The 24,312-nt window shown below is 46.1% G+C and overlaps 1 protein-coding gene across 1 annotated transcript in view; it reads right to left on the bottom strand.

The window, feature by feature from the left end:
- FAT2 (FAT atypical cadherin 2) overlaps nucleotides 1-23,993 on the bottom strand; it is a 48,130-nt gene extending 24,137 nt beyond the window's left edge. Inside the window, exons 1-9 of the mRNA XM_069484348.1 lie at nucleotides 20,738-23,993; nucleotides 18,805-19,119; nucleotides 14,849-14,907; nucleotides 12,619-12,930; nucleotides 11,440-11,650; nucleotides 9,645-9,784; nucleotides 8,758-9,039; nucleotides 7,454-7,664; nucleotides 699-4,757 (exon numbers count right to left, since the gene is read on the bottom strand). Coding sequence (XP_069340449.1) covers nucleotides 699-4,757; nucleotides 7,454-7,664; nucleotides 8,758-9,039; nucleotides 9,645-9,784; nucleotides 11,440-11,650; nucleotides 12,619-12,930; nucleotides 14,849-14,907; nucleotides 18,805-19,119; nucleotides 20,738-23,993 — 8,845 coding nt within the window. The remainder of the gene's footprint in view (nucleotides 1-698; nucleotides 4,758-7,453; nucleotides 7,665-8,757; nucleotides 9,040-9,644; nucleotides 9,785-11,439; nucleotides 11,651-12,618; nucleotides 12,931-14,848; nucleotides 14,908-18,804; nucleotides 19,120-20,737) is intronic.
- Between the last annotated feature and the right edge of the window lie 319 nt (nucleotides 23,994-24,312).

Here is a 24,312-nt window from a genome sequence, read left to right as displayed (position 1 = left end):
TGGGTTAGCCGTTGGCTAGGGAGTGGGGTAATTTAATTCTACAATATGTATCTACTGAGGAAAGCAGCTTGTAGAGTATGATTTTAATCCCAGCCCTGATACAAGCTCAGAGTGTGACCTTGGTTGAAATTCTTCCCCCATCTGGACCTTGGTTTCCCCATATGTAAAATGAGAGGACTGAGCTGGAATCCTATACATCTGAGGAAGTGCTGTCACTCTAACACTTAGGTCCTATGATTGAAGAAGAAGCATTCTCTATTGTACACAACTTTCCCTGGGCAGGACACTTTCCATAAAGACAGCCACCTGGCAGAATTTTCATGGATCACACAACTGCTGGTGCCTCCTCCATCTTCCAGAAGATAATTGACAGCAGTTAGAGTATGACCTTCTATTCCATCCATCCCACCTAAAATAGTACGATATCCTTCCTGCAAAGCACTTTCTAATTTATAGGGCCTCTCTATAAATTAGAGATTCTAATTAGAGATTCTAGACAGCATCCCTGTGAGGTGAATGGGAACAGTCATGCCAAGTCTATAGATGGAGCAACAAGGTCCTAAAGGGGTAAGTGACTTGCCCAAGGTCACACTCCTAATAAGTGGCAGAACCAGAACTTGAACCCATGTCTTAGGACACCTCTTACTAGATTTTTTCAAGGCATCCTAGTGCCTACAATCCATGACAGGTGTCCTTACCTGTGATGTAGCAGGTAACTTGTCTGTTCTGCTCAGAGATGTCAGCATCCAGGGTCTTCAGAGTGGCCACAGGTTCGCCAGGCTCACTGTTCTCAACCACAGATCCTCTATAGTTCTCAGAAGCAAATCGGGGAGGATTGTCATTCTCATCTGTAATGGAAACCTCAACCAGGGCCTGAGAAGATAGCTGGATGGTCTGTCCATGGTCATAAGCCACCACATAAAAATGATAAGCCTGGCGGGTCTCACAATCAAGTTCCTGGAGTGTGGTAATCCAGCCACTCTCACTGTCAATGGCAAAGAGCTCATGAACATTGTTACCAGGGTCTGCTGACAGCCTGTAGCTCACCTGGCCATCTCTCCCAGTGTCCTGGTCAATGGCAGTCACTTGAATGACTGAAGTCCCCACTGGCATATTCTCAGTGAGGACAGCCTTATATGGATCAGCCTCAAATATAGGCCTATTGTCATTGACATCTTTCACTTGGATGTTGACAGAGACCAAGGACACCAAGTCAGTGTCCTTATGGGGGCAATGTGCCATCACATCAATCTGGTACAATTTGATGGACTCATGGTCCATGGGCTTCCTCACCTGTATGATGCCGGTGTCTCGGTCCAAGGAGAAGACACCATCCTTGTTGCTCTCTGGTGTGGTGCCCTGCACTAGACTGTAGATGACTGGATCATGAGCTGCCACTGCTTTAACAGAGCCAATTTCAGACCCCTCTGGAAGGTCTTCAGATGCAGAGAAAGTATACAGAGGTTCAGAAAATTTGGGCAAAGATACCTCATTAGGAACCACCTGAAGTCTTACTGGCACCAGAGAGTCCCAGTGAGGAGGGCCTCCATCTTGGGCTTTGATTTTGAAGTTAAAAGTTTGGTTTTCTAATCCCACTAGGCTCTCTTTCACCTTGACCACACCAGTGATTGGGTTAACTGCAATGACCTCTTCAGCCAGGTTCTCCATTGAGTCCACTGAGTAGGTGACATCTGCATTCTGACCTTCATCTGCATCATAGGCCAGCACCTGGATAACTGGGGAGTCTCTACTGACATTGGATTGAACAGACACGGTGTACTCCGATGCTTTGAACTGTGGAGCGTTGTCATTTTCATCTGTGAGGATGATCTTCACAGTGCAGAAGGCCACTCTTCCTCCTCCATCCTGAGCCATGACCTTAATAGCAATGACTCTTTCTGTTGAATTTTCCCGATCCAGTTTCTGCAGAGTGGTGATCTGGCCACTGGGGTGTATGGAGAACTTCTCACCAGCTAGCTTATTGATGATAGTATAATCTACAGTGCCATAGGGACCACTGTCTTTGTCTATGGCTAGCACCTCAATCACCTTGGTTCCCACCTTTGCATTCTCTGCTAATTCTGCCTCATAAACATACTGCTGGAACTCTGGGCTGTACTTGTTGGCATTTGTGGTGTTAATATACACAGGCACAGTAGCTCGGAAGACTCCATCAGAAGCACCTACCCTCAAGTTGTAAGAAGAGTCCAGGTGCTTTTTGCAAAGGTTGAACATAGAAATTATTCCTGATGTGCTGTTAATAGAGAAGTGCCTATCCTGATTGCCAGAAAGAATCAGGTACTCCAGGCGGGAGATGTCCCTGCTATCAGGGTCAAGAGCTTGGACCTTAAGAACCAGGTGACCACATGTTGCCAGCTCACTGACATTGGCTTCATACTGAGGTTGTCTGAACTCGGGGGGGTTGTCATTGATGTCAGACACATTGACAACCACAAGAGTTTCACCAGTGAGTGGGGGATCTCCTTTATCCATGGCCCTGACTTTCACATGAAAGTGTTGTTGGGCTTCATAATCCAGCTCTTGAACCGTGGACATCTCCCCCGTGCTCCCATTGATCTGGAAGAATTTGGAAACATCTGAGCCATCCTCCACAATCTGATAAGAGACATCGCGGTTCTGCCCTGAGTCCTGGTCAGAAGCCAAGAGTTGGATCACAGGGGTCTGAGCAGGCAAGCCTTCTGAGACTGAAGTGGTATAGACCAATTGGGAGAACGTGGGAGGGTTATCATTGATGTCCTCCACCAGGACTTCCACTGTGGCTTCAGAAAATGACCCCAGAGCTGTGTCTGTGGCTCTGACTGTGAACACGTGTTTGGTCTTAGACTCATAGTCCAAGGGCCCTGTTACCGATAGGACACCAGTCTTAAAGTCAGTGGTGAACAGCGTCAAGGGTTCTTCCTCCACAATGTTGTAGATGAGCCGGAGGCCCTCTGGACTCCGGGCCTGGGTGTGGAGAATTGGGGTATAGAGTGTGATATTTTCAGGCACTCTGACTTTGTAGTAAGGACTCTGAAACAGTGGGTTAGATTTATTTCTTACGGTGACAAGTACCTCTTCCTCAGTCTGGAGAGATGGGGTTCCTCCATCCTGAGCAATGACTTTAAGGCGATATTTATTTAAAGCTTGATAATCAAAGGGTTTCTTGAGCGATATGTCCCCAAGATACGGGTCAATTCGGAAATATGTGTAATCCTCTGCAAATGCATATGTGACAGCCCCATTTGTCCCCAAGTCCTCATCAGTGGCAGACACCTGAAAAAGGACATCTCCTGGCTCTGTGCCATCTTGGATGATTGTGTAATAGGGCAGATGCTTAAATTTGGGAGGATTGTCATTGACATCCTCAACAGAGACTCTGACCAATGCCTGAGCCACCCGCTGAGGGGTCCGATTGTCCCTCACTTCCACTGCCAGCTCGTAAGTGTCCTGCTGCTCCCGGTCAAACGCCACTCCTCTTGTCTGCAACACACCTGCTGATTGGACCATACGAAACATATCTGTGCCATTCAAGAGGAAGTAGGAAAGGGTGTCATTCAAGAGATTGCCCTGGACGCCAAGAATCAGCAGTGCCTTTTTGTCCTGCAAGTTCTCCTTCACTGTTGCCCTATAGATGTCCTGGTCAAATTGTAAGCTTTTGTCAAGGACTTGGGTCAAAGAAACTTTTACCAGTGCAGTGTCTTGATACAGACCATCAGAAGCCCTCACGGTGAGCTTCCGAGAGAGTCCCAGGAAAGCAGGATTCAGCACGGATATGCTACCAGTGATGGGGTGAATGGCCACAGCTCCATCAGTATTGCCAGTTTTGATGCTATAATTGACTTCCGAGTCATCATCACTGGCCCGCACTGTGAGGAGCTGCATACCCAGATGCGTGGGCCCCACCACTGCTACCTCATAGATCTGTTCTAAGAACCTGGGAGGAGAGTCATTCACATCTCTGACATTGATGATGACCTGAGCAGGCCTGGGAGCAAATAAGATAGGGTTTCCTTGGTCATGGACGTAGACGCTGAATTGGAAAGAAGGCATGCTCTCGTAATCCATCTCCGATACAATGGTTAGGGTGCCCATGCTGGGATCAATTTTGAAAAACTTCAAGGTCTCCGGGTCCAAAATTTTGTACACCAACAAGGAATTAGCTTCCTTGTCACTGTCAGAGGCATGAATCACAAAGGGATTGTTGTTTTTATCCATAATCATACTGTACAATGGAGCTGCTTCGCTAATTTGGCCCACAAAAGTTGACTTTAAGAACATGGGAGCATTGTCATTTTCGTCAATGATGTCAACAAGTACCATGACATCAGTAAATGTGCCCGCCATGTTGCTGCCTCGGATTTTCAGCTGGTAAGATGAGATTTTCTCATGGTCCAAGTTCTTCTGGGTGGAAATAAGGCCAGAATATGAGTTCATAGAGAAGACACCATCCTTGTTTCCCTCTCTTAGCTCATAGGTAACTTCAGAGGAGCTCGTAGCAGAGACAAGGAGAATTGGGGAACCAATAGGGATTGATTCAGGGATCTCTACAAAGTACTCAGTTTTTGAAAAGATGGGGGCACTGCTATCGGAGGGGTGGACATGAATGGTCACCGTAGCCAGGTCATGCCACTGGGGGGAGCCTTGATCTTCTGCCTTCACTGTCACGGTATGCTGGGCATGATTTGCCTGGTCGAGTTTCTGGGCTAGAGTGATGATGCCTAGTAGGGCATCGATGTTGAAGAAACCCTCACTGTTCCCTGAAACAGAAGATAAGACAAACTGAAGTTTCCATACTCTTAAGAGAGAACAACTAGGCTATCACAGAAAACTTGGACAGGGCATAATCTGCATCCTGTGCAGATTTAATATAATCTTGATATAATATATAAGGTAGATATATATAAATACTTTATAAAATTCTTACCATGATGTATATAGTAGATGCCTCATATGACTAGCTATCTAGCACTGTCACTTAGCTTCAATTATCACTAAGCCTGTGGAACACAACTTAAGCTACACACCAAAGCTGTCGTAAGTCTTCGAAACAAAGAAAGGAGACATGCTTTGTAGGATAAGCGCACTCTACCCTAAATTTCAGTGATGCCTTTTGTAGGAAAAGCTTCAGTTACATCATACAGAATGTTTAACCATCCTTTATATGAGTTTTAATAGCTTTGGTTATACACTTGATAGATGAAAACTGTAAGTATAGAGTCACAATCTGTCTACATTGACAGGGACTTTAAAACCCACCTTGTCTACTGCCCTGCGGTGGGAAAGTGCCTTGCCAGGCTTGGAGAGTGGGTAGCAAGGAGTCAGGTGAGGGGGGAATGCATAGATCATGCAGATCTTGAGGCTCCTGAGCAAATGCCTTTGTACCACACTTGCATTTCCTAAACTTTAGCCATTCTCACATCACCGTTATAATTTTTTCTATATCCAGCCACTGCTTCTACTATTTTATACTACTACTAAACGGATATTTTCCTTTAAATTGATTCACTCTTAAAATTTGATAAATATTTTTAAAAGCAACTTTATATCGCTTCTTTAAAAAAGAATACCATGTTGCTTGCCACAAATCACAGGTTACCGTAAAAACAAGTCAATGAAAAACATAACAGTAAAATCTGGATAAAATCTATTGCTTGCTAAAAGATCTGAGCCTAAGACCTGTCCTCTTTCTTTGGTAAAAGCAGAGAGTAGCAAGTGTTAGAGAAGACTTAAAGAGATTCTAGTACCCACCGAGGCTTTGCTCTTGATTTGATCAGGAAGCGTGAACGAGAATTAAAAAGGAAGCACTTTCTCTATGCCTGCTAACCTTTGAATGCCGTAACTGAGTAGCATGTGAACCGTTTTGGCTCACTGCCAGAGGTGCAGGTCTTGCACTTGAGAAAATGTTGCTCTTGACATTTCTTATTCCCTTTATCACCTGGGTGCTTATTTTCTGGTTTCAGTGGCAAAGCAAATGGCTAAGCTTCATCATAAAACTTTCAATCTGGTTCTTCCACCCTTTGAAGCTGCTCTCCAGCTGACGAGGTAGGTGATGTGTGATATAAATGCTAAGTTCAGTCAGAGAACATGGTTTCCATGCACAAACAGCATTTTAAAAGTGGTTCCATTAAAAGTAGCTAACAACCTAAATATAACTCTAATTCTAATTTCTTACATTATACTGCTGAAAAAAGGAAAATAGAGCACAAAATTGTATATTCAGTATGATCTCAATATTACAAAAAGATGCATAGGAAGAGATGAGAGGGAAATACATGAAATTATCATCTCTGGGTGATGAAAATTATGGCTGGGTGTTACGTTCTTTATACACGCCTATATTTTCCATGTGTTAAAAAATGAGCCTGTGTCACTTCCATAATCAGAAGAATATTTGAAAACTAATCTTATCTATAAAATAAAATTATTTTCCTCAGTGGGAATTGTCAATGAGATAAAATGAGATAAAAGATGTGATTATACCTCATAGCAAAAAGTAAACAACTAATGCATTATAATTTGTATTCTCCTTCTTCAGGGGCAAATAGATTTCTGTCATATGGCAATTGTTTCTTCAAAAAAGATGTAAAATGCTCTGATTTTCTTGCAAGTGTATAAGCCACTGACATACGATAAATGAACATTATGCTCTGGGAGGGCAGAGAGCAAGTCATGTTCATCTTTGTTCCTCCATAGCAACTAGCTCTGACATATTGTTACTAAAGATAATAATTATTAAATGTCATTAATTATGCATTATCAACCATTACAAATTGTCATTAATAATTAGTTGGATGCTGGATACTATCACTTTTGTTATATTAATTACATATAATTAATAAGTTATAAGTTAATTACTTATAATTAATAATTATAACACTTATCAATGATAGTAATAACCCCTGGCATTTGTACAATATTTCACAGTTTACAACATGTATTAAGATACATTTTCTTTTTTAATCTTTCCAATGGCTTTCTAGCACAGGTAATATTATTCCCATCTTTGAGATGAAGAATACCATATAATAGATACTACATCACTTTGTGGCCTTAGCAGGAAATAAAAATTATTCTTAAAATTGTGCCATACACCTTATAAAATATTTACAGGTCCTTTCTAATCTACATGTATGAAGTTATCACATTTTTCAAATGTTGCATGGACTTCATAAGCATCTTCTACATGTACGAGCACTGTTGGGTTTATACAATGTATGTATAAATTCTCCCACTTGAGTACTAGTACTTGAGTAGTTCCTTGGCTATTGTTATTGCCATCTTTGGAAGGGCATTGTCTTGGATCATTATAGTCCCACAGAATGCTCTAGAATTATCATTTGCAAAGGCATAGAGAGCCTGGTACTTGACTCACTTGGAAATTCATGCCTCTAGTGTTTTCCTTTATTTCCAAAGCACCTTTGCTCATGCTCTGAACTCACGCTAAGCTTCTCACCTTTCAGGAGCGAGTAGTGGACCTCAGCATTGGCTCCCCTGTCGGTGTCCACGGCCCGGACCTGGAGCAGCTCTGTGCTGGGGGCTGTGGTGTCAGGAACACTTGCCTCATAATGGAGCTGGGTGAAGCGGGGTGCATGGAGGTTGCCATCCTCCACATGGACGGTCACCCATACAAAGTTCCTCTTGATGGGTATCTCCTGGTCTCTGACCTATGGGCCCAAGGGGGTGATAGAATAAGCAGCCAATGGGATGGGAGGAGGCAGGGTTAGACAAAGGTCGGTGTAATGGAATGCCAATGGAAAATGTACCCAATTGTAACTAACTCTGCATTCTTTTAAATCATGCTCTAATCTATGCTCTTTCTTTGTTTTAAATACATTTATCAATTAGTGATTTTTAGACTTAGCTATTTTAATGGACACTTCCACTTTAGAGAAAGGCAGAAACAGACAGAGAAGCAGTATTTTCCAAATTAGGTCTCAGAGAATATTAGTTCTTCAAGAGGTTAACATGTTATGAAGGAAAAAAAAATCTATTGTCAAGTAAATTTGAGGAGCCCTGAACTAAATAAAGTTCAGTTTTCTTTGCTGCAGGACTTCTCAGAGCCTTTAATATATATTAATTTACCCAGAGGATGGTAGTTGCACATAACAACCCTGACTCTTGAGACAGGAGGCCGGACTCTGATTCTGATTCCATCATAAATAACTGTTTAACAGCGAGCAAGTCTCTTCCCCCGCCCCCGTGGGCCTCAGAAGATAAGAGAAATGAGCAGTCGGGACTGGGACTAGAGTGGGGCAAGTGAGGCAAGGAGGGCACAAAATATAGGAAGGAACTTGCTCTTGGGGTCATAAAAATTCAGGCAAATGACCCAGAGAGTGAATCTTCCTTAAATTTTGTGTCCAACAGGCCTTACTTGCCAGACCCCAGTCCTTGCTCTGAGTGGGAGGGTCTCTGGGTCCCTTCCAGCTCTGACACCTTGTGAATTCACATTATGGCCATGAAGGCTCAGAGCAGGGAGAGAACCGTTGGGGGATATTTGGGGTGAGTCCAGAGAAATCCAAGGTTGACAGGAGTTTGGATGGCAGCTGTCCCACCCTGTCTTCACTCCCAGGCATCCCTTATGGAAGGTGCCCTTGGCCAGCTGTGAAATGTCACAACTCTGTCTCCTGGATTATCATTCTGGGCATCAGCACACCTGGCTTGGCAGGAGAAAGGCAACCTTCCGCGTGTCTCCACGCGTCTCCACCCACACACATCTGCATACAAGCACGTTCTTACCCAAGTTTTCGGTTTACTCACCATGACTGTCAGCGTGTGCTGGGAGGGCCCTGAGCCCAGGTCCAGTTTCCCTACGGTTACCAGGACACCACTGCTCGGGTCCAGCTGGAAGAGGCTGGCACTTCCTGGGTCTTGGCTGCCGTGTAAGGTGTAGATGAGACCTTTGCCCTTGTCTTGATCCGTGGCCTGGACTCGGAGAAGCTCGACCCCAGGCAGTGTGTCCTGGGGAACTCTGACCTCATAATGAGCCTCCAGAAACTGGGGCCGGTGGTGGTTAACATTGGCAATCATGAAGATGTAGACCTGGGGAGGACAGAGGGCAGACTGTGAGCTCCAGGGGGCAGGGACTGTGTCCTTGTAGAGCTCCTTGCTCCATCCATGCCTAGCACAGTGCCTGGCACACAGCAGTCACTTGATATTAGCAAATGTTTGTTGAATACATGATAGGATTTCAGAATCACAAGGCTTTCAGATACCACACAGTCTAGTGGTTTTCAAAATGAAAATTTTGTTAAAAGGTCTTTTCTCCAAATGAAATTTTATGTGAAATCCCAGTATATGAAACAGATAAAACCTCTGGCTGAAGCCAGAGTAGAAATCCTCAGCCCCATTTACCCAACCATCATTCCCTAAACCCGTGGTAGCTCCTGGCACACTCTGCCTTTAACTAAAACCACTTGTTCAGACAAATTCCCTTGTTATACAGAGATGCGACTGGGAACAAGAATTCTCTCAAGGCCACAGAAGGAGAAAGTATATTGCACACGACCGGAGCCCAGAACCCCGATTCCAAATTCAGTGTTCTTTGAAGTACACCACATCCCCGGGAAGCCTTGTGCAGACTTATCCCAACCAAGGAGGCCTCCCAGCTCCTCTCGACTCAGGGGTCCCCAAGTGAGGCCTCTAACCTGGGTGACAATGGTGCGGGACCCATCTGTCACCTCCACGGTCAAGTTGTAGCTCGACCTCCTCCTCGTATCGAGAGGCCTGGCGATGATGATGCTGCCCGTGGTCTTCTCAATGTCAAAGTCCATGTCCTTATCCCCACCTGCAGTGGCAGTGGGGAAAAGCACACACACCCTCAGGGATTTAGGCAGCAGGAGCATAACGGGGATCTGGCCGTCAGTTTAGAAGATGTGATAATAGACGCCGACCTTGGACGGCAGGACGGAGAACATGCAAGGAAGAGCCTGAGTCAGGGATTCTAAAGACTGTTCAGAAGCAGTATGACATCTGAGTGACAGGCTGGAGTTTATCCCCTCAGGAGTCCAAAAAGCTGTAATTTATCCTGTCACATTATTGTCAAATTATCAAGATCCAAACAATGATACAGAAAAAAGCTAAACCTATAATGGCTGAAAAGTCCCATAGGAAGACCAAAGTTTGCTATAAAACTTATTTTGCTGTTGGGATTGAAATGGAGCTCTAGGCATAGTTTACAGGGAGTTTGCACAGCCTAATATGCAAACCACCTGTAAGGGTCCTGTGCAATTGCACTGTGCCTATAAACAGGAAAAAATCAAACTAGGTCTGTTCAACAAGAGGGACTTGATTTAATAATCTATAAGAATCCAAAATATAAAATAACATGAAGCTATTAAATGCCTACTATATAGAAATATGTTTAATGGCATGGAAATATATTTATATTTAATAGTATTATAAAACAATATTTTAACACAACCCTGAGGGTGTGTGTATGTGCGTGCTTGTGTGTGCACTTGTGTGTGTGAAGAAAAATGACTAGGAGGAAGCACATCAAAATTATAACAGTGGATTATCTTCCGATTGGTGAGAATTTAGGTGATTTTTATTTTCTTTTCTGCATTCATTTGCATTTTCTAAATGTTTTATAGGGTATGTGCATTAATTATATATTCACGGGGAAAAAAGGCAATTAAAAGAGCAGTAAATCAGAGCTGGAAATAAGTTCTGGAGGTCGAAGAGCTTGGGCAGGGTGCATAGCCTATCCCGTCTTTGAGCCAGGCTGGAAACTCTGGTATAGGACAGTATGTGCATGTAGGTGCTGAAATTCTTGATTAGAGATTTTTAAACTGGAATCCCTGGATGGGTTTCAGAGAGCCTATTGGTTCATATGCAAATTTATATTTGTGTATGTTTCAGGGAAGAGGACCTAGCTCATCAGATTCCCAAAAGGCTCTGTGACCTTAAGGTATTCAAACAAAACCTTGATTTGGAGACAGAAGGGAATTTCAGAGGGGGGGCTCAGAACCTGGATCCAAGTGCCTCCTAGAATGAGGAGGGGCACTTTCCCCTGATGCTGAGGATGGCATCTGGGGCCAGAACACGGAGCATGGTCCCAGGATACAGCTGACGCAGGCTTAGGGTCAACCAGGTCAGGTCTACATTGATTTTCACATTGAGACAGAAAAACAAACGAGCTTGTCCTTTCTGCGCTGGGTCTTCCTGGACCATTCATTCATCTTAGGTCTCCCAGGCACTTGGGGTAACTGAGGCACTGCCAACTCTGGCTGGGGTTCCCAGTGAGACCATGGGTGTTCCACCTGCGATCATGGCTGGAGTGAAAGGAAAGCTTGGCAGATGTGACATTCCTACTGCCCCTGCCCCAGAGAACCAGGGCCAAAAGAAGGGCTGCCAAGGAGCATGACCTTGAGAGGGGTCAGAAGGATTGTACCACGAGGACTAGAGCTGGTCTATCAGGATGGGAGGGGCTGGCCTCACCTGAGATGTTGAACCAGAGGAGGCCGGGTCGGCCCTCTACGCTGATGACCCCCACCATGTGGTTCACGGGGTCCGTCTCCATGACAGTAAAGCTGTAGTGGGTCTCGTCAAAGGCCAGCGGTATGGAGGACGGCCGCGGCGGGGGGATCCACTCGATGTGCAGCCGGACGCTGGCGGAGAGTGGGGGCTGCCCACTGTCTGTTGCTTTGATCTGAAAAGAGGCCGACGCTGAAATTGAGGGTTGGGGGCCAAGAAACAAGAAGACCCAGGCAGCCAGGCCCAGAACCAGAGTGCCCTGTGACTCTGATGGCGCTGGCCTCTCAGCCACTCGTTCGTTCATTTCATGCATACGTGAGGGCTTGCTGTACACAGGCACCATGCTAGTTGCTGCAGGCACGGTGATAAACAAAACGTATAGCCTGTGCTCAAAATCTCATGGTTAGTATAAAAATCATAAATGCCACTATTAACTGCAGAACTAATGTGTGCCAGTCCCTAAACTGGACTTCACCTACATAGTCCCTTTACTTTTCCCAGCAACCATAAACATCATAAGCTAGAATTATTGAACTCTCACTAGTATCAGGCCTTACTAGAAGAGCTCCATGTGCAATATCTAATTTAATTCTCACAATAGCCCTGGAAGAGGTACGATTATCATCTCCCTTTTACAGGAAAAAGCTGGGGCTTGGCATGGCAAACTCACCCACCGGATTATACACCCGGCTGGCAACGAGGCCGGGGTCGAATTCAGGCTGACTGATACAATTTGGTATATTGGCTTCCTACAAGAAAAATATTCTTATCCTCATTTTACAGATGATAAAACAAAGGCTCAAAGGGGTTAAATGACTTGTCCAAGGTCGCACAGGTATGAAGTGGCAGTGCCAGGGTTGGAACCCGGGCTTACCTTAACCCCAAATCCCCTGTTTACTCTCCCTAAAATCCTTATTTCTAAAAATAGAGAGGATTTCCCAGGCAGGGATCTTATTGCCCTCAAAGAGAAAGGCCCAGAATTCTGCCCCTTTGGCTGAAGTCGGGACTCCCAGGTTCCCTGGGAGAAGGCCAGGGAGGGGAGCACCACTTCCATCGTGCCGCGGGCTGTCTCCCCCTCCTGAGTCCTCGAAGGCGCGGAGCAGTCATGCCACTCCCCCCTCCCCGGCTCACGCATGTGCTCACCGTTAGGATGTTGTACTCTCCGGCTGTAAAGGTACTGCCGGACGACACCACACCCGTGACAGGGTCGATGCTGAAGCCCTCCTCATCGCTTTCCTCGATACTGTAGGTGACCTTGCCGTTCAGACCCTCATCTGGGTCTGAAGCCACCAGCCTGTACACGGGCCCAGGGAACACTGGGCTCAGCCTCTCTGGAAGGCGGACTTTGAAGAGCTTGTGGGAGAACACAGGTGGATTGTCATTGACGTCCAAGATGCGCACCACCACCCTGGAGGTGGACGTTAGCAAGGGCTCCCCGTTGTCCAGCACAATCACCTGGGGACAGAGTCGAGCATGAGCACCCGAGGTGCCAAATGCAAAGTAGTGAATATGTATTGTCACCCACCACAACCCCACCACCGCTCTTGACAACCTGAAATATTAGTCCGTTTTTTCGTTGGGGTATATTCTTATATATATATTATCATAACCTCACCTACTTGGTAACCCCACCCACAGAAAAGCCAGCAAGAACAGACAAGGCAGCCAGAAAGAACTGGAAGAAGACAAAGTCAGGGTCTCTAGACAAAAGCTGATTCTCTTTATGTGAGAAGACCCATGGGCCATTTCTCAGAGACTGTTTACTTTTTCTTTGCTAATAATTCTCATAAGCTTTGTTCTCTGGTTTTCCTAAGCTACTCGAGGATAGAAAAAACAAATGAGAAGGTGCTTAGGAGGAATAGATGATACCTTGTGTGTCAGGCTTGTGGCCCACAATGCATGCAATGGAATCCAGAGTGAGGGGAAAGGCACCAAAGCAATATCAGAATCAGGAGCTACCTTGTGTAGGGGCAAAACCACCCCATGCATCAATATCCCCAAGGGCATCATATGAGAGAGGACATTTCCACCCAAATTGGTGCAGATTTTTTTTAACCATTGTGCTATTTAAAGGCAAATATCTGTTATTGAACTATGAAGAATGCCTCAGTCCCTAAGAATTCGAGAAGGCCACTTAGCAGCTGCTCACTAAAAACACCTGTTTCTTACAAGGAGAAAGAAAATGTGCAGAGCCTGGAAGTATAGAAGGCAAAATTTATCTCAACTCTGCTGAGGAATATGCATCTCTCCTTCCTGATGCCTTTAAGACTAGAAGAGGTACCTGTTCATCAGCCGTGGGCCACTCAGAAGGGGAAATACCTAGACTTCTCCCCTGACATCCTCCTCTTCTGATTTAACACATTGACTATCACACTAGAAAAAAAATTTTTTTTCCCCGGGGCCATGGTGTTTTGTTACGAAAATAGAATAAAAATTTCGAAAACAAAATGATCCTTTCTGATTTAATGAAAATTTTGTTATTTTTAATTGTTTTCTATAGTTTTTTTCTCAATAAAATAGTAATATAAAAACTTGAAAATTAGTAATGTAAAAAGTAATGTGAAAACTTGGAAAATAGTTCATAAGGGCGAAGTGTTTTTCTTGACTTGTCAGGCTTTAGGGTAATTTAAAGGTAAACATAAATAGAAAAACTAAATGTATTGCCTTCTATTCATTTAATCCACGTTTTTAGAATTGAATTGTCAATATTAATTGTAGCAATAAGAACATCAACAAGTATGGTTTTCATGAACCAACTGCAGGGTTTTGCCCAGGTTTTGCTTTACAAGACCCTGGGCTCAAAACTAGCATGAGTTAAATACAATCCTCATGGCACTTAATGTGTTAACCCCCTCTAGCTCACTGACTAAAGCCTCTCATTGGAATGGGCACCGGGAATGCCTATGTGATTTTAGAGACATCCTAGAAAGAGCACACATCTAGAAGACAAAGGTCTGTGTTTTCATCCTGGCTCTGCCACTGATCTAGTATTTGACCTTGAATGATTCTCTCTGGGACAGGGGGATGGACTGAAAACCAGACTTGACAAGTACACACATGTGTGCTGCTCCCCTTCCCCCCCCCCCAATCACTCGCTGCAGGCATTACTAATCAATCAATGGTTCCTGCCCAGCCTGGACATGTTTTCAGATTCCTTTCCTTCTCAGTGCTGAAGAGCCAGCAAAGACCCAAGGATCTTCACCACTGACCACAGCAAGGCTCAGCTCAAGTACATCCTCCTTCCTGAGCCCAGTACGCTCCTCAGCCACAGTGCTAGACACGCATGTGACTCCAAGGCCTGGCATGGCTCCATAAACGACCTTCTCCAGGAGGCTTCCGAATCCAGCAGACAAGTTCCACCACTGTAACTCACCTCTAGGATGTGTTCGTCCTTGTTCTCTCTGTCCAGCTGCCGGGCCGTGGATAGGAGACCTGGGGGAGAGACGGTGAGAGGGAGACATGAGCATAGTGTTCCCAGGGCCACTTTGCTGGGGTGAGTTCAAGAATGACATTCAAATCCCAGATGAGAATTCTCCTGGTCTTTGGAGAACAAGTACAGATTACCCCCAACTTACAGTGGTTTGACTTAGGATTTTTCAACTTTATGATGGTGGAAAGTGATACACATTCAGTAAAAACCACACTTTGAGTACCCATGCAACCACTCTGTTTTTCACTTTCAGCCCAGTATTCAATAAATTACATGACATAATTTACTTTATTGTAAAATAGGCTTTGCATTATATGATTTTTCCCAACGGTAGGCTATTAAAAGTGTTCTGAGCACATTTAAGGTAGGCGAGGCTAAGCTATGACGTTTTGTAGGTTAGGTGTATAAACACATTTCGACTTATGATATTTTCAACCTATGATGAATGTATCGAGATACAGCCCATCAAGTTGGGGAGCATCTGTACACTAAGGGGAGATGGAATTCTGGGGAAAGTGACGGGGAAGCGAGGAGGTGGGAGAGAAGCACAGAGACAATGTGCTGGCTGAAGTTCCCATCCACTTCTCACTTTCACAACGAGGCAGGGGTGACATGTCAAAAATTCAGCAACCGGCACAGCCCAAGTGGCCTGCCGGATCAGAGCGGACACCAGCCGGAAGCAACTGGGGGTTCCTGGTGCGCAGAGTGAACATCACTACGGCTGCAATGCAATTTGGGTTCCCTGTCACTAGAATTTATGGATTTTATCTGCATCTGGATGTCTTCTGCCCATCATTCCTGCCCCCTTCTTTTAGTAAACGAACCCCAGTTTTCCTGAGGGAACCACAACACTCCTGATTTCAATCATTTGTGATCGGGGGTGAGGCTGACCCACTCCACATCTGGGGAAGGGGCTTCCCACCCAAGGCTGGCCACTCGGCATAGACTAGTCCCCTGGGTCCTCATGACAAGTGACTCATCTGTCTGGTGAGCAACAATTCTGGCACTTTTGTGAGAACTGGAGGGAGAAGAGGCTCTTTGGCTGCTAGCAGGCTGAGAGGATAGGACGAGACCCGAGAGCAACAAAAGGAGAGAGTCCTTCTGGGGACAGAGGCCACTCGGAGACGATGAGGCCGAGAGATGCGCAGACAGAGTCTTCCTTACATCATCTCAACGCTGGCCACCGTGCCTACAGATGCCTGCAGCCATGTACGGCTAGACTTTTCCGTGAAGCAAGAAGATAAATGCCTTTTACTGCATCAGACAACCCAGATTGGGTTCCTATCTTTCACGTCTGAAAAAGTCCTGACAACTGAGTCAATTCTGAGACTTCATATGTTGGGATGAGAATGGGTTGGGGGGGTCAGAGTTGGGCTGGAGAAGCCTCCCCTCCAGGAAGGATGCCACGTCCTGGCTGAGCCTGTCTGTACTCTTCCTATGGCAATGCCCACCCTCAATTGCAACCTCAGATTCCTTACAGGGGACCCACTAATTCCCTCTGTGCCTGGCCTTGACTCCAGGAAGCTCCTGCTTCTTTCTCCACCTCTTCTGTGGGACCCCCAACCCCAACCTCCTCTGTAAAAGGACAAGTGGATTGAGTGACCTTTAAGGTCTTTCTGGCTTAAGTTCTGAACTTATCCCACTTTGAGGAATTTATTCTAAAGAGATCAATGCATACATCTGCAAAGATGAGTGCACGAGGATGTTCATCATAGTTATGTTTTAAAAAGTAGGTAACTTGACACTATCCTTATAGAACAAGAGATATAAATTATACATTAAAAAAATATGATAGAGCCATTTAAAATCCAATTTTTTCCCTAGATATGGAGATGCTGTGCACAATGTATCGTTGGGTAGAAAAAGCAACTTGCCAGCAGTTACAACAGAGGTAGTATTACCTTCAGTTCTAGAGAAATCACAAAGTGGTAGCTTTTCACCCCCTTATTATTATTATCATCATCATTCATCCATTTAACAATTATTTATTGAGCTCCTACTGTGTGCCAGGTTTTGGTGGGCAGAAACAGTCAGGGTTTCTTTTATCAGAAACCTTTGAAGTCTAGAGAAGGACACGGATAAATAATGGAATAATCACCCAAATGAATATAATGTCCTGTGTCATCAGTGTTGCAAAAGGGGGTAGGTACTGCTGGAAAGTGCATTATGGCGGCGTCAGGAAAAACTTCGCGAAGAAAGAGCAGCTGGGCTGGGATGTGAGAGGAGAGCAGGGGTTGTGCAGACGAAGGGGAGAAGGGACACCGGCCAGAGAGACACACGTGCAGAGCCCTGTGTCGGGGGAGCCTGGGCTGGAGCAGCCACGTGGCTGGAACCCCGGGAGGGCAGCAGGAGACCAGAGGGGTCAGCAGGGGTGGGTCAGGCACGAGTCTGCGGGACATAGCAGGCTCTGACTTTATCCTCAGGGGGCAGGGAATCCGTTGAAGGTAACAAAGCAGGAAAGTGGGACAAAGTAATGGTGCTGAGAGAGTTGAGCTCGGAGCCCATTGCTGATTTATTCTTTTATTTTTATAAAACATTTATACTAATAAAGATTTCTTCTCCTCAACTGCAGGAAGACTAAGAACATCTCGGCTCTCTGGGGCATTTTGCCAGACCTGCTGCGAGGGAACTGTTGATAGTAAACAGAACAGGGATTTGGAAGAGGTTGAGAAGTTAGTGCCTCAGGTGAGAGCTCTCTTTCCTCTTCTGCAGAGGGAGGGATAGGGCCCGCCGGGTGCAGCTAGAGCCAGCTGAGGCCTGTTTTCCAGGAGAAAAGCATCCTCCTCCTAGGAGCACTAATCTGCACCCTGAGGTCAAAGGTTAATAGAAAATGTTCCCAACAAATGTCACTGGGCACATAGACACTTGTATCCCCCACCCGCTAGCATTCTTCCCTTCTTCCAATCTCACCAGGCTCTGTCCTTCCCAGACAAGAGCAAATTGTTGGAGACATAGAATTGGATGTTGGCTTCAGAGGAGAAAGTGTCAGCCTTCTCTACAATAGGGTTGTTCATCCCCCAGGAGGAAGATGAGGCCTTTGAGAAGTGTCTGCTGCAGTGGGAAGTGGCTCTCAAACTCCAGTGCCAACAGGAGCCAGGCAAGTGGGGACCACGGGGACCAGAGGACATGAGCTTGTTGTGCAGAGGGAGCTGCTGTCAGCTCTGATCCATCATGACCCAGTGGGAATGTGAAGACAGTATGACCAGTTCTTCCAATTTTTGAAGAACAATCAGAAATCTGGAATGTTTTGTGTAATTTCCTAATTTTTAAGTGTTGGCCACATCTGAAAATCATTGTTTAAAGCTCATGCAAGTGAAACAAAACACCTCTGTGGGCTACATCTGGCTCGCTGCTGCCAGCCAGTGACCTCTGGATTCCTCTAAAAAACCATCCACCACCCTTGCCCCCAGAAGGCCTTGGGCAGGTGCCAGTGAGATGGTTGACTCAGTGTAAGTGGATCATTATTGCCACTAATGATCCTCTGGGACAGGGTTCAATCAGTCTGGAACTAGGGTTAAGGGATTCACCCTGTAGCTTGTGACTCAGGGGAGGAGTTGGTTTGGGAGTACTTGGGGTCTGAAGTAGTCCCAGCCTGGCCACCTGGCAACCTGTTTAGCTTCCCTGGGCCCCAAGGAAAGAAAGTTGATGACAGATTCTTCTCATTTTCCCATGGGCTTTGTAGAACACTGTTCTCAGACTTTAGCACACATCAGAATCCCCTGCTGGTTTTGTTAAAACACAGATTGCTGGGCCCCACCCTCAGAATTCTGACTCAGTAGGTCTAATGTGGGACACCTGAGAATTTAAATTTCCAACAAGGTCACAGGGGATGCTGATTATGCTGGTCAGGACCCACAGTTTGAGAAGCACTATGTTCACCCAGTTTTGGGGGCCCTTACCTGTGAAAGGGTGAATAGCAAAGAATCCCATGTGGTTCCCACTGGTGATGTTGAAGGTCAGCTTCCCTTTGGAGCTGGAGTCTGGGTCCCAGGCATCCAGCTGAAGCACAGAGGTACCCACAGGCGCGTCCTCCCAGATGGAGGGGTAGAACACAGCTCTGGACATCCGAGGTGGGTTGTCGTTGACATCGGTAACCTCAATGTAGACTTCAGTCACAGAAGAGAGGGGTACGGAACCTCTGTCCACCGCCAGTACAGTCAACCAGTAGTAGGATGCGAATTCTCGGTCCAGGGGCGCCAGAGTCTGAATCATTCCTAGGAACAGAGAATCGCCAAACCCCAAATACTTTAGAGTTCAAAGTGGCTTTGGATATCACCCTACGTAACATTCCCTGGACTGCACTATGGAAAGGATATTAATAGGTATTCCATGAAAAGAGGGAATTGTTACCAACATGCTGGGGGAGATGCTGAATTGAACCCAGGGGAACAAATATCCTTATTCTAGAACCTCTCACAGCCTTTCTCTGCTAAAATGGGCTCATGACTCTGGCATGTGGGCATGTGTAGGATTTCCAGAGAACAGTGGTAGTTGATCTACTTTCTCTTGACTACTTTAACACAAGTTCCATTGATTTATTTCACATTCTGTTTGTGAGATTTTCTTATAGTTGTCCTTAAACTGCTTCCTTCACTCTTTAAGTCCTGCTAGATAATCAATTTAAGGGTTAGGGATTTTACAAATAAATTACTCTTCCCTTCTCCATCATCTTCATGATTTTAGGGGCTGAGCTTCATTCTTTAATTCACTAACTCTACAGCTTGCTTCCAAGGGGCCAGCACTGTTCTAGAAGGTGAGGGTCTAAGAATGAGCAATACAAGCTTTCACTTGAACCCCTCATGGATCACACTCAGCTGGCAGAACCTGTGTGAGAGGGCAGGGCCTGTGCTCACAGCCATAACCTGACAGAGATGACAGATGGGGAAACTGAGGGTCAGAGAGGGAGCACGACTTTACCAAGATAATGTAGCAAGTAGGCAGAAGAACTGGATCTGGAATTGACTCAGTCTAATGCTTTTTCACCACTTCTGGAAACAAATCACCCACCTGACTGTAAACTCCTTGAGGCAGGAATCTGCTGTTATTTACCTTAGATCTCCCCAAGGTGCCTATCCCAGGACCTCACAAGTAGCAGGTACTCAGTAAGTGTTTGCTAAATTGCACTTAGTTTCTATGAAGCTTGAAAAGAAGGCATAAGGTGGCGTGGCCTTTTTAGAGAGTAATTTGGAAATATCTATTAACGTGGAAAGTGTGTATTATCCTTTGACCCAGCAACTTCATTTTTCAGAGTTTTTCCTATAGAGACTCATGCGTATGAGTCAAAGAACATAAATAAGAATGTTACACTATATGATAGAATAACATGCAGCCAATAAAAAAAATGTAAAAAAGATTTATATACTGACAAATAAGATGCCCTGATGTTATGTTATGTGAAAAAAGTAAGTTTCAGAAGTAGTGTCTATTATATTGTGTTTTCATAATAATAAAATGAACCATGATATTATATCAGATATTAAAAAAACTCAGAAGATTATGGAACAAATTGTTAATAAAGATTATATCTGGGGAGATGGGATACAAAGGAACATTCATTTTTTTGATTTTATATAAAAATGTATAACCAGATATATTATTTTTATAAAGAGAATATATGTAGTATATGTGTATATGTTGTGTATGTATACACACGTATAAATATATTTCCAGTATATATACACACACACACATCTCTCTCCAGTAAAGATAAATTAAAAATGAAAGGGACAGGAAGGAGAATCCCTATTTATTGCCTTTCATCTCAGCCTGCAGCTTGATTTCGGTCCATCTTCCCCAGACCCTGGGGCTCCCATCCTACCCGACTCCCGGTACCTGTGTCTTGGTTGATGCTGAAGGCTGCAAGGCCAGTGCCAGCACGCAGAAAGTACTGGAGCTCCCCATCCAAGCCACTGTCATTGTCCTGGGCAGCCACTACCAGCACCTGAGTTCCCAGGGGGCTGTTCTCCTGCACCTGGCCCTGGTGCACGAAGGAAGCAAAGCGGGGAGGATGGAGATTCTCATTCACATCCAGGACAATCACCTCCACGTGGCAGAGGGTCCTGCGGGCCAGGGGTCTCCCACTGTCACTGGCCCACAGACTCAGATTGTACCCAGCCTGCCTCTCAAAGTCCAGCTCTCTCTCCAGACTGAGCGCCCCAGTCATCAGGTCCACCTGGAAGGTTCCATGAGCATCATCCAACAGGACATATCGCACTTCACCTGCAGGGCCCAGGTCAGGATCAGAGGCATCCAGAAATGTCAAGATGGTACCCAGGGGCAGGTCCTCTGGGACCTTCAGTCTGCTGAATTCTGTGATACACTGGGGAGAGTTGTCATTGGCATCTTCCAATGTGACTATCAGGTCAGTGACAGAGAAGAGCTGGTGGCCTTTCCTGGGCTGATCCCTGGCCTCCACCTTGAGTACATACCGAGGTTCTGATTCCCGGTCCAGGTGGCCTGTGACAACCAGCTCCCCGGTGAGAGGGTGGAGAGAGAACTTCTCTGTGGGGCTTAGCAGGGTGTAGCGAACCCTCCCATTGTCCTCTGAGTCAGCATCTTCTGTTTTCAGCTCTGCAACTGTGGTTCCAACTTCTGTGTCCTCTGAGATGGTTAACTGGTACCCACCAGGAGGAAATCTGGGTGCATTGTCATTCCAGTCTTTCACATTCACAGTCAGCAGCTTCCAGGAGGACTTCTGGGGCGTGCCCAGGTCAAACACTGTTACGTTGAGGCTGTAGAACTTGGTGGTTTCATAGTCTAAGGGAGCAGCTACAGTAAGCAGCCCCGTCTCCAGTTCAATGTCAAAGCAGCCCTCCTCATTGCCATCTGCAACCACATAGACCAGTTTGCCATTAAAGCCAGTGTCAGGGTCAGTGGCTGCTAGGCGGGACAGGGGAGTATTGATAGGAACATTTTCAAGGACATCAATAGTTTGGGGGAAGTGGTCCTCAAACTGAGGGGTATGACGATTAATCTGATATGTGCTTAAAGAAATGAATTCCTCATCACTGGATTCCTGGTTCTGAAGGCCAATAGAGTGGAGGATGGCCTTTGTAAACTGTGTCAATACCCCTGTTTTATCACATGTTACAGGAACTTCAAAATGAGGTTCCTTCACCACAGTAACATTCAAAGTTGTGGGTGAGGCATAGTTTTTGCCATCGGAGGCTGTAATTTTTAGGGAGTAGCTGGTGGGTTGACCAGCGGTAAGATTCATAAAAGAGCGTTTGAGGGATATCACTCCAGAGAAATGATTTAGATCAAAATACTCTAGCTCATTGCCTGACACAATCTCGTATTTTAGGTTCTGAAGCTCATCCACGTCTATGGCTGACATGGTCATCACTGACTTCCCCACTGGCCAGTCTTGGCGGATGGACCCCGTGCAGTTGACTTCTTCAAACACAGGCTGGTTGTCATTCAGGTTTTTGAGCTGAAGAGAAATGGACACTTCCTTCTCCCGGCGAAAAGGGGATCCCCAATCAGATGCCCGTACCCGGAAGTTATAAATTCTTTTCATGAGCTCATAGTCCATGGGTTTGGAGGTGGAGATGATCCCCAGGTATGGGTCAATGGAAAAGGGCACAGCTTTTGGAGCAGCAATGGAATAGGTGATGTGTCCGTTTTCTCCGTGATCCCGGTCAGTGGCAGCAACAGTCAAAACACTGGTGCCTGGAGGGATATTCTCATCCACAGTGCCATCATAGGAAGACCTGTTGAAGGTGGGGGCGTGGTTGTTACAGTCCACGATGTCAATGACCACCATGGTGGAGGCCAGGCCAGGTGAGGTCCTGACGTGTAGCTGATAGCGGGCTCTGTCATGGAAGTCCATGAGCTTCGTGGTGGTGATCAGCCCAGTGCGAGCATTAAGTTTAAACCCTGCACTCTCTGAGGACGGCTTTAGAACATACTGCAGGTTGGGGAAGGCTGGGGTGACTCTCACCATCACCACGCGGCTGCCAGGAGGGGAAAACTCACTAAGCTGCACTTTGTAAACAGCCTTCTCAAATTTGAGGGAAGCCAGTTTGGAAGCGGGTAGGTGAAATCCCCTGATCTGGGAATGGAAAGGACTGCTCCCACTCCTGGCCTGGAGACTGAGGTTGAAGCCGTGAAGGTGCTCTACCCAGTTGATGTCTTTGACGGACACCAGGCTGAACTCATTGCTCCGGGCATAAGACTTGATGGCTTTGAAGTGCTTTCCAGGGTCACCACCAACAACTTCCACTGAGTGCACTTCAGCTCCTGCGCTGTTTGCATCTACCACTACGGTGGCATAGGTGGTGCCCTCGTTGCTGTCTGGGGGAGTCACCACCACGGAGACAATGGCGGGGGGCTTCCTGAGGGCAGGCTCCACGTGGATGAGGAGTGGAGCCAAGTTGCCAAACCCGTTGCCTTCGGAGATTTTCCGCATGCGGTCCACAGCCAGCACCTGGAGCTCATACTTCCCTCGCCAGGTGACGTTGAGCTTCCCAGCCACAGTGACCACACCACTGGTGGGGTGGATGGCAAACATTTCTGACCTTGTGTTAAGGGCATAATAGAACTTAGCGTTCTGGCCCAGATCAGCATCTGTGGCAGTCACCTTGCAGATGGGGCTCTTGAGGGGCATGTCATCAGAGATGGTGACTCTGTACGAAGGTGGGGAGAAGAGTGGCTTCAGGTCATTCTGGTCCAGGACTTGGACCATCACGTGAGTCAAAGCTTCAAACTCCAGGGTCTTCTCTGTGGCTTGGATGATGAGGGTGTAGCTATCTCGCACCTCCCTGTTCAGGAGAGCAGTGTTGCTGCTCTTTGTCCTTATTCTCAGGAAGCAGAAGTTGCCCACCACATACTCCTCGGTTTTAAATACATTGGCCACGTCCCCAGAGATGATCCGGTACCTCACTGCCCACTGCGGCTCCGCAAGGTAGATGCCCATTTTCTCAGAGCTCTCCACGTAGGTCTTGGGAGCAGAGTTTTCATAGATGGTGGCGTTGTAATGGGAGTGTGTGAAGTGCCAAGCTGGGGAGGAGATGATCCCTTCTAGGGGCTTCTCACAGGTCACACAATGGAGCAAAAAAATGGTAAAACCCAGCAAGGCAATAGTCATGGTGACAAAACTCCTAAAGCCCTGGACAGAAAAAGAAAGACAGGGTAAGGGTGCAAGTTAGGAAAGAAATGGTTCCTACGGATGTGGCTCTTAATGGGAGGTGATTTTAACCCTCTGGGGACAATGTCTGAAGATATTTGGGGCTTTCCCAGCTTAGGGGTGGTGGTGCCACTGGCATGTAGTGGGTAGAGGTGGGGGATGCAGCTAAACATCCTACGATGCACCGGACAGTGCCCACAACAGAATCATCCAGCCCCCATGTCAATAGTGCCGAGGTTGAGAAACCCCAGGGTTGAGGAATAACAGACTTGTTCAAAAT

Source organism: Eulemur rufifrons, chromosome 10, assembly GCF_041146395.1.
Source record: "Eulemur rufifrons isolate Redbay chromosome 10, OSU_ERuf_1, whole genome shotgun sequence".
In the NCBI taxonomy this organism is placed as follows: Eukaryota; Metazoa; Chordata; class Mammalia; order Primates; family Lemuridae; genus Eulemur; species Eulemur rufifrons.
The sequence above is the reverse complement of the archived record's forward strand: the minus strand, read 5'-3'. Positions and strand labels throughout refer to the sequence as shown.